The 11,384-nt window shown below is 40.3% G+C and overlaps 1 protein-coding gene across 3 annotated transcripts in view; it reads right to left on the reverse strand.

Annotated features, from left to right (window-relative positions):
- The window catches only part of LOC128697410 (protein mono-ADP-ribosyltransferase PARP11), a 58,777-nt gene extending 47,625 nt beyond the window's left edge, over positions 1–11,152 (reverse strand). Inside the window, exon 1 of one of the 3 annotated variants that reach the window (XM_053789033.2) lies at positions 10,980–11,152. Coding sequence is in view for 1 of the 3 variants with exons in the window: in XM_053789032.2 (XP_053645007.1) it covers positions 10,535–10,656 (122 nt within the window). In the remaining 2 variants the exon portion in view is untranslated. Of the gene's footprint in view, positions 1–10,438; positions 10,837–10,979 lie in introns of those variants that run through there. The other 2 variants (XM_053789032.2, XM_053789034.2) reach the window with 2 other exon arrangements.
- Between the last annotated feature and the right edge of the window lie 232 nt (positions 11,153–11,384).

Genomic DNA, 11,384 nt, shown 5'->3' on the forward strand with positions numbered 1-11,384 from the left:
CGTAGTGGAAGTTTTAGCAGTAAAGGTCGAGAACCAAAACCTAGTCATTGTGGTAGTCTACAAGCCTCCGGATGCAACATCCCAGCAATTCCAGGAACAGCTGTTAAAAATTGACCACTGTCTGGAAAATCTTCCAGCTCCTGCACCCAACATCTTGCTCCTGGGGGATTTCAACTTAAGGCACCTAAAATGGAGGAATATAGCAAATAATATTGTTGCAGTAATAACACCAGGAGGCAGCTCTGATGAAAACTCACACTCACACGAGCTTTTAAATCTCTGCACAAAATTCAATTTAAACCAGCAAATAATAGAGCCTACTAGACTGGAGAATACACTAGACCTCATCTTCACTAACAATGATGATCTGATAAGAAATGTCACCATATCAAAAACAATATACTCAGATCACAACATAATTGAGGTTCAGACATGTATGCGTGGAGCCCCAGACCGACAAAATGAGACTAGTCACGAGGGAGCATTCACCAAATTCAACTTCAATAACAAAAACATAAAGTGGGACCAAGTAAACCAAGTCCTAACCGATATAAGCTGGGAAGATATACTAAGCAACACAGACCCAAACTTATGCCTAGAACAGATTAACTCGGTGACACTCGATGTATGCACAAGGCTTATTCCTCTAAGAAAAAGGAGGAGTAGATGTAAAATAGAAAGAGACAGGCGCTCCCTTTACAGGCGACGGCGGAAAAGAATAACAGAGCGGCTAAAAGAGGTCAATATATCTGAAATGCGCAGGGAGACACTGGTCAGAGAAATAGCAAGCATCGAACTTAAGCTAAAAGAATCCTTTAGGAGTCAGGAATCGCGGGAAGAACTAAAAGCCATAAATGAAATCGAAAGAAACCCAAAGTATTTCTTCTCCTATGCCAAATCAAAATCGAGAACAACGTCCAGTATTGGGCCCCTACTTAAACAAGATGGGTCCTACACAGATGACAGCAAGGAAATGAGTGAGCTACTCAAGTCCCAATATGACTCAGTTTTTAGCAAGCCGCTAACCAGACTGAGAGTCGAAGATCAAAATGAATTTTTTATGAGAGAGCCACAAAATTTTATTAACACAAGCCTATCCGATGTTATCCTGACGCCAAATGACTTCGAAAAGGCGATAAATGACATGCCCATGCACTCTGCCCCAGGGCCAGACTCATGGAACTCTGTGTTCATCAAGAACTGCAAGAAGCCCCTATCACGAGCCTTTTCCATCCTATGGAGAGGGAGCATGGACACGGGGGTCGTCCCTCAGTTACTAAAAACAACAGACATAGCCCCACTCCACAAAGGGGGCAGTAAAGCAACAGCAAAGAACTACAGACCAATAGCACTAACATCCCATATCATAAAAATCTTTGAAAGGGTCCTAAGAAGCAAGATCACCACCCATCTAGAAACCCATCAGTTACACAACCCAGGGCAACATGGGTTTAGAACAGGTCGCTCCTGTCTGTCTCAACTACTGGATCACTACGACAAGGTCCTAAATGCACTAGAAGACAAAAAGAATGCAGATGTAATATATACAGACTTTGCAAAAGCCTTCGACAAGTGTGACCATGGCGTAATAGCGCACAAAATGCGCGCTAAAGGAATAACAGGAAAAGTCGGTCGATGGATCTATAATTTCCTCACTAACAGAACACAGAGAGTAGTCGTCAACAGAGTAAAGTCCGAGGCAGCTACGGTGAAAAGCTCTGTTCCACAAGGCACAGTACTAGCTCCCATCTTGTTCCTCATCCTCATATCCGACATAGACAAGGATGTCAGCCACAGCACCGTGTCTTCCTTTGCAGATGACACCCGAATCTGCATGACAGTGTCTTCCATTGCAGACACTGCAAGGCTCCAGGCGGACATCAACCAAATCTTTCAGTGGGCTGCAGAAAACAATATGAAGTTCAACGATGAGAAATTTCAATTACTCAGATATGGTAAACATGAGGAAATTAAATCTTCATCAGAGTACAAAACAAATTCTGGCCACAAAATAGAGCGAAACACCAACGTCAAAGACCTGGGAGTGATTATGTCGGAGGATCTCACCTTCAAGGGCCATAACATTGTATCAATCGCATCTGCTAGAAAAATGACAGGATGGATAATGAGAACCTTCAAAACTAGGGAGGCCAAGCCCATGATGACACTCTTCAGGTCACTTGTTCTATCTAGGCTGGAATATTGCTGCACTCTAACAGCACCTTTCAAGGCAGGTGAAATTGCCGACCTAGAAAATGTACAGAGAACTTTCACGGCGCGCATAACGGAGATAAAACACCTCAATTACTGGGAGCGCTTGAGGTTTCTAAACCTGTATTCCCTGGAACGCAGGAGGGAGAGATACATGATTATATACACCTGGAAAATCCTAGAGGGACTAGTACCGAACTTGCACACGAAAATCACTCACTACGAAAGCAAAAGACTTGGCAGACGATGCACCATCCCCCCAATGAAAAGCAGGGGTGTCACTAGCACGTTAAGAGACCATACAATAAGTGTCAGGGGCCCGAGACTGTTCAACTGCCTCCCAGCACACATAAGGGGGATTACCAACAGACCCCTGGCAGTCTTCAAGCTGGCACTGGACAAGCACCTAAAGTCAGTTCCTGATCAGCCGGGCTGTGGCTCGTACGTTGGTTTGCGTGCAGCCAGCAGCAACAGCCTGGTTGATCAGGCGCTGATCCACCAGGAGGCCTGGTCACAGACCGGGCCGCGGGGGCGTTGACCCCCGAAACTCTCTCCAGGTAAACTCCAGGTAATGAAACACCACTGCATCCCACTTACACAGCTAACAAGATAAACGACTTCTTCTCAACCATAGGTTCTAATCTCGCCAATAAAATCCCACGCACCAATGCCCATGCCGGGGACTACCTAGATGGGAATTTCCCAAATTCCTTCTATCTTGCTCCAACTGAGCCCATGGAAGTCACCGAGATTATAAAGTCACTTAAAAATAACTCAGGGAATCTGTCTCATGTCCCACCATTATTGTACAAGAGAGCGGCCCATGTCCTCTCGCATGCTATCTCATTGCTTTTTAACAAGTCACTAGAAACTAGCACCTTCCCGAAACTACTCAAGACGGCAAGGGTTACACCAATACATAAAGGTGGTGACCCTACAGATTTAAACAACTATAGGCCAATATCAAACTTACTATTGCTATCCAAAATCTTTGAGAAACTCGTGCACAAGAGACTATATTCATTTATAACAGCACAAAATTCAGGAAAAATAAAGCACTAACGATGCAATCATAAAAATGCTAGATCTGCTTTACACAGCATTGGAAAATAAGGAATATCCACTAGGAATTTTTATTGACCTAAGAAAAGCTTTTGACACAGTAGACCACAGCATTCTACTCCACAAACTTGACCATTATGGTATAAGAGGCCATGCACTTGCATATTTCAAATCTTACCTTACTAACAGGTATCAGTATGTCACCATAAAAGACACAGCATCAACAACACGGCCACTTGATACTGGAGTTCCGCAGGGAAGTGTCCTTGGTCCCCTGCTCTTCCTCATATACATCAATGATCTTCCAAACGTATCTCAACACCTGAACCCCATTCTCTTTGCTGACGACACGACTTATGTCATCTCTCACCCTAATCTTGCCACCCTCAACACCATTGTTAATGAGGAGCTGATCAAAATATCGACTTGGATGACAGCCAATAAACTTACGCTTAACACTGACAAAACCTACTACATTATGTTTGGTAGCAGAGCAGGAGATGCGCAAATTAACATTAAGATCGACAACACTCTAATTGCCAGGCATAATGAGGGCAAATTCCTAGGCCTATACCTCGACAACAACCTGAACTTCAGCACCCATATCCAACACATAACCAAAAAAGTATCCAAAACGGTTGGGATCCTCTCCAAGATACGATACTAAATTCAAATTTTCAAATTCAAAGTTTATTCTCTATAAAGATTACAATGTTGAATTTACAGAATTTGGTTGTTGTGTGGTTTACATGTAGTTAAATAATGATTAAAGAGTGTACCACTAGAACGCCTAGCATGGCTAGGCATTTCAGGCAGACTTAATTTGTAATATTTTAAAATAAAGAATTAACCCTTTGACTGTCGCGGCCGTATATATACAGTGGACCCCCAGTTAACGATTTTAATCCGTGCAAGAGGGCTCATCGTTATGCGAAATAATCGTTATGCGAATGAATTTTCCCCATAAGAAATAATGGAAATAAAATTAATCCGTGCAAGACGCCCAAAAGTATGAAAAAATTTTTTTTTTACCACATGAAATGTTAATTTTAATACACACAAACTGAAAAAGGCATGCACAATTACATGACACTTACTTTTATTGAAGATCTGGTGATGATTGATGGGATGGGAGGAGGGGAGAGCATTATCTTCTTACTGTTTAGAAGGGGAATCCCCTTCCATTAGGACTTGAGGTAGCAAGTCCTTTTCTGGGGTTACTTCCCTTCTTCTTTTAATGCCACTAGGACCAGCTTGAGAGTCACTGGACCTCTGTCGCACAACAAATCTGTCCATAGAGCTCTGTACCTCCCGTTCCTTCAAGACTTTCCTAAAATGGGCCATAACATTGTCATTGAAATAGTCACCAGCACGGCTTGCAACAGCTGTGTCAGGGTGATTTTCATCTATAAAGGTTTGCAGTTCAACCCACTGTGCACACATTTCCTTAATCTTTGAAGTAGGCACAATGGATTCCACAACTGGCATAGGCTTCTCAGGGTTAGCCCCAAACCCTTCAAAATCTTTCTTAATTTCCATACTAATTCTCACCCTTTTTACCACAGGGTTGGCACTAGAAGCTTTCTTGGGGCCCATGGTCACTTATTTTCCAGAAACAGCACCGAAAACACTGTAATAATACGAAATATTCCGAGTGTATGCTTGGATGTTACAGCGGAGGCTGGCTGGTAAACAATGGGACGGCCGGCACATGTGAGGGCACATTGGACGCGTCTCGGACGAAAATCGGTAAGCGGGTTTTTAATCGGTATGCGCGGCAAAAATTTTGCGATAAAAGTAATCGTTATGCGGAAAAATCGCTATGTAATGCCATCGTTATGCGGGGGTCCACTGTACGTTTGTGAGGTACCGTGTTTGACGTATATATACTCATAAATTCTAGCGGCTTCAAATCAGGCAGGAGAAAGCTAGTAGGCCCACATGTGAGAGAATGGGTCTGTGTGGTCAGTGTGCACCACATAAAAAAAATCCTGGAGCACGCAGTGCATAATGAGAAAAAAAAACTCCGACCGTTTTTTTTAATTAAAATGCCGACTTTGTGGTCTATTTTCGTATAGTATTTGTGGTTGTATTCTCGTTTTCATGGTCTCATTTGATAGAATGGAAACTATATTATAGAAATGGAGGTGATTTTGATTAATTTTACTATAAAAAGAACCTGGAAATGGAGCACAAAGTACAGGAAATGTTTGATTTTTGCCGATGTTCAAATGTAAACAAATGATGTCATTGTCCAATAAATGTCCAAATAGCCATTCTAATACGCAGTCATGAATGGGTTGATGTAATTTTTACAATTATTACAGTATTGCAGTAGTCTGCATAACAGTAAATCTTCTATTTTTTGTTTGAATAAAATTTCAAAATAAAAAGCAAGAGTAATATCACAGGGACCTGGAGACATGACTGATGAACAAAGAAAATCTTATTTTAGAGCCAGGAATGTCTGCATTGTTCATTCTGGACCTTATTTTGAAATTGTCGTATTTTTTAATTTTCGTGAAATTGGCCAAATTGCAAATTTCTGACCATGTTATTGGGTAGTTGAAATCGGTAAATGGGCAGTTTCTTGTGCTCAATCGATAGAAAAAATAGAGTTCTGAAGAAATAGTTATGAGTTTGGTTGACTGGAATAACGGAATTAGCCGAAAATAGGGCTCAAAGTGGGCGAAATTGCCGATTTTTAAATATCGCCGAAGTCGCTAACTTCGCGAGAGCGTAATTCCGTCAGTTTTCCATCAAATTTCGTTTTTTTGGTGTCTTTACAATCGGGAAAAGATTCTCTATCATTTCATAAGAAAAAATAATTTTTTTTTTTCGAATATTTTGCGACACCAGGAGCAACTTCAGGATTGGGCCCTTCGACAGTCAAAGGGTTAAACTATGAGGTAAGTTGGTATTATGGCTAAGTGACTAAATACTAGTTTGTGAGTTTAGCAATGTGAATGCTTTCATTTTGGCACAGTACATAGTTTCAGTATTGGAGTATCATAGGATTCATTATTTTAAGATTGAGATTAATATTTCTGTTTATGGTCAAATGGGTGAGTGAGTGTAAGTGTGAACCACCAGGTGGTATTCGTGCAGTTAGTTGATGGGGTTTATCAGGGAGATAAGATGTTTTCTAATGGTAGTTTTGAAGGTGATGAATGTGTCTGCAGTTCTAGAGTTCTCAGGTAGGGTGTTCCAGATTTTAGGGCCTTTGACATACATTGAATTTTTGTAAAGGTTTAGTCGGACATGAGGAATGTCATAGAGATGTTTGTGTCTGGTGTTATGCCTGTGGGTTCTGTCACAACTATCAAGAAAGCATTTTAGGTCAAGGTTGATATTGGAGTTTAAGGTCCTGTAGATGTAGATTGCACAGTAGTAAGTGTGGATGTACTGAACAGGGAGTAAGTTTAGATCTATGAAGAGTGGGGGGGTGTTGCCAGGGATGGGATTTAGTGATTTTTCTTACTGCAGCTTTTTGTTGGGTTATTATTGGCTTTAGGTGTGTTGCTGCAGTTGATCCCCAAGCACAAATAGCATAGGTGAGGTATGGATAAATAATTGAGTGGTATAGTGTGAGAAGGGCATTTTGCGGCACGTAGTATCGTATCTTGGAGAGGATCCCAACTGTTTTGGATACTTTTTTGGTTATGTGTTGGATATGGGTGTTGAAATTCAGGTTGTTGTCAAGGTATAGGCCTAGGAATTTGCCCTCATTATGTCTGGTAATTAGAGTGTTGTCGATCTTAATGTTAATTTGTGCATCTCCTGCTCTGCTACCAAACATAATATAGTAGGTTTTGTCAGTGTTAAGCGTAAGTTTATTGGCTGTCATCCAAGTCAATATTTTGATCAGCTCCTCGTTAACAATGGTGTTGAGGGTGGCAAGATTAGGGTGAGAGATGACATAAGTTGTGTTGTCAGCAAAGAGAATGGGTTTCAGGTGTTGGGATACGTTTGGAAGATCATTGATGTATATGAGGAAGAGCAGGGGACCAAGGACACTTCCCTGCGGAACTCCAGTATCAAGTGGCCGTGTTGTTGATGCTGTGTCTTTAATGGTAACATACTGATACCTATTAGTAAGGTAAGATTTGAAATAAGCAAGCACATGGCCTCTTATACCGTAATGGTGAAGTTTGTGGAGTAGGATGTCGTGGTCTACTGTGTCAAAGCTTTTCTTAGGGTCAATAAAAATTCCTAGTGGATATTCCTTATTTTCCAATGCTGTGTAAAGCAGATCTAGCATTTTTATGATTGCATCATTAGTGCTTTTATTTTTCCTAAATACTACGTGCCGCAAACTGCCCTTCTCACACTATACCAATCACTTATATATCCATACCTCACCTATGCTATCTGTGCTTGGGGTTCAACTGCAGCAACACACCTAAAGCCAATAATAACCCAACAAAAAGCCGCAGTAAGAATAATCACTAAATCCCATCCCTTGCAACACCCCCCCCCCCACTCTTCATAGATCTAAACTTACTCCCTGTTCAGTACATCCACACTTACTACTGTGCAATCTACATCTACAGGACCTTAAATTCCAATAGTAACCTTGACCTAAAGCGCTTTCTTGATAGTTGCGACAGAACCCACAGGCACAACACCAGACACAAACATCTCTATGACATTCCCCGTGTCCGACTAAACCTTTACAAAAATTCAATGTACTATGTCAAAGGCCCTAAAATCTGGAACACCCTACCTGAAAATTCTAAAACTGCAGACACATTCATCACCTTCAAAACTACCATCAGAAAACATCTTATCTCCCTGATACACCCTGTCAACTAATTACACGAATACCACCTGGTGGTTAACACTTACACTCACTCACCCATTTGACCATAAGATAAGATAAGATTTCATTCAGATTTTTAACCCCGGAGGGTTAGCCACCCAGGATAACCCAAGAAAGTCAGTGCGTCATCGAGGACTGTCTAACTTATTTCCATTGGGGTCCTTAAACTTGTCCCCCAGGATGCGACCCACACCAGTCGACTAACACCCAGGTACCTATTTGCTGCTAGGTGAACAGGACAACAGGTGTAAGGAAACGTGTCAAATGTTTCCACCCGCCGGGAATCGAACCCGGGCCCTCCGTGTGTGAAGCAGGAGCTTTAGCCACCAGGCCACCGGGCCACCTAAACAGAATAAACAGAAATATCAATCTCAATCTCAAAATAATGAATCTTAACTAGTCATAAGTTGGCCTATGATACTCCAATACTGAAACTATGTATAGTGCCAAAACAAAAGCATTCACATTGCTAAACTCACAAACTAGTATTTAGTCACTTAGCCATAATACCAACTTACCTCATAATTTTGTAATATTTTAAACTTAAGATTTAATTTAAGTCTGCCCGAAATGCCTAGCCATGCTAGGTGTTCTAGTGGTACACTCTGTAATTATTATTTTACTACATGTAAACCACACAATAACCAAATTCCGTAAACTCAGCATTGTAATCCTTATAGAGAATAAACTTTGAATAATGGGTCTAAGGACTGGGCCACAAAGTTTTGATAACTGAACAAGTTACAGTGGTAATGAACTATTTACATGTTTATATCTGGTCACAATCATAATGAGTCTTTGGCACACATATTACAGACATAAAAGCTAAATTACATATATTTAACCTAGGATAACCCAATAAAATCAGTCATCTTTATAATGTAGAGTCAGAAGGTCATGGTATAAGATGAATTGCCATCAGCAAGAGGTACTGATGATGTGGAATTTGGTAAGTGTATTGTAAGGATATTGAGAAGAGGGCCCAGAATGCTACCCTGGGGGACACACCTAGTTTAATTGGTAGTAAAGTTGAAAAAATGTCATTTATGACTATGTACTGCTGTCTGTTAAGTAGGTTTTAAAGTAGCACTATCACTACTATTACTACTGCCACTACTGTTACTATTATACTACTTCTCTCATTATACTTCTCCCGACCCCCCCCCCCTCTATATATATAAACGCTTCCTTCCCTTCGTTACCTTTGCAACTTGGTCATGATTATGACCAGATCTAGTTCATTACCTTTCTTGCTCAGCTATCAAAACTTTGGAGTCCAGTCCCTGGACCAATTATGTTCCTCTGTAATCTTTTGACTACCGCCCACAGGATGGGTATGGGGTGCATAATAAACATATTAAACTAACTAACTAACTTCCCTTCTTGCTTCTGTGTAAATAGTTAATGGTCTAAGTCAGACTGAAACATGTCTTAAGTTTGTCTCCTATGTGAGAGTTATTTGTGCAAGGGTCTTTACTGGCCCAACATCTTTCTGCCAATTCTGTTAAGGCCAGGAACTAATGCAATTACAGAACTAAGGGAAGGGAGAACAACTTTGCAGCACCTACAGTCAGTGGTTAGGCTTCAAAGACATTTTTTTATATACAGCCACAAGAGTGGAATAGACTGCCTGCATATGTCAAAGTCTGTCATAGCATGAGCCAGTTAAAGAAGAGAACCAAAATGTACCTCATGAATAAGGCTACAGAAAGGGAGGAGAGTGATTTCTTGTATGAAAACTAATTTTTACCTCTGCCCTAGTCTTTTATTGTAACTGTTTTTACATAGTTAATATACTTACCTGTTTACAACTTTTAAATATAAATAATAATTATCACAAGGACTCCAATGGAAATAAGTCACTCTGACTTTTTTTTGTTATCCCAGGTTCTCTACACATGCTGCTATGTATGATAATCTATGTGACTGTATTTGTATATACCTGAATAAACTAACTTAACTGGAACTTCCTTCCGCTATCTTGTATCAAACGTGATTATATTCCATTCTCCAGGTGTTGTGTAACCACAATAGGTTAAGCGCTTCCCCAAAAACAAAATTATCTGATAAAGGAGTAACAATCCGATAAACGGCAGGAAGTGCGAGATATTTTGTGTACAGCCTACCATTCCTTGCATCAAACTGATTGTCTTTGTACAGTTGCTCTATGATCCCTACGAGTTTAGCACTTTCCCCACTGAATGCAAAAAAAGTAATGACAATCACTCAACTCCAATGGAAATAAGTCACTGACTTTTTTGGTTTATCCTAGGTAATTTACACATTTTGTTATGATGTGTGTAAATTGTATTTATGTGTAACTGTACCTATAAATATACTTACGTAACACGTAATAAACAGGGCACTACACCAAACTACATCTACAGTTACAGGCTGGAGACACCTCCCGAGAAAACTGCATCTAACAAGAACACTTACTCGGTGTTGAAAACACAACTAATAAGTGTGTGTGTGTGGAGTGTAGTGCTAATCTGGTGCAGATAACACTGACTCTGGACGTTCTGTGGGGAATAATGGACGCGTATCATACGCTCCAGCATCCACTCATCACTTAAATGTTATATATTTTTTTTTATTATTTTCTATGCATTGAGTATATACACCTAAGTAAACACAGTATAATGATCCGACTTCATTCATACGATAAAAGAAAGGACCTAATTAAATCAGCAATTACAATGAAAAATGGAGTGCACATAAATGAGTGTCTAACAAAAAAACGTCAAAACCTTCTGTTCAGGCTGAGAAAACTTAAACAGGAAAACAAAATAAATCAGTGTTTCACGCGAGATGGGAAAATACTAGTAAGGAAAACATCAACAGGACAACAATATACCATCTCAAACGAACATGATTTCTCTACCTTCCTTTCCCCTCATGGAAGGTTCCTTGATGTTGGTGAGGGGCTCTTGATTTAGGGAATTGGATCTGTGCTCCAGTTCCCCGAATTAAGCCTGAATGCCTTCCACATCCCCCCTCCCCTGGGCGCTGTATAATCCTACGGGTTTAGCGCTTCCCCCTTGATTATAATAATAATAATAATCTACCTTCCTTAGAAAAGCTGACATTTCTGTAACAGATTAGATAAGTGCCCTTAATACATATATACGTGTGGTGCATATAGTGTATGTTACTATTATATTGTGCATTATTATTTTTATTATTTTTCATCACTAGCTAATGCCAACTACCTCCAATACTCTATACTTCTTTCTTACTGCTATTAATTGCTCATAATTTTAAATTACAAGTCAAATCTTACTCCAAA

This window comes from Cherax quadricarinatus, chromosome 44 (genome assembly GCF_038502225.1).
Source record: "Cherax quadricarinatus isolate ZL_2023a chromosome 44, ASM3850222v1, whole genome shotgun sequence".
NCBI classification, from domain to species: Eukaryota; Metazoa; Arthropoda; class Malacostraca; order Decapoda; family Parastacidae; genus Cherax; species Cherax quadricarinatus.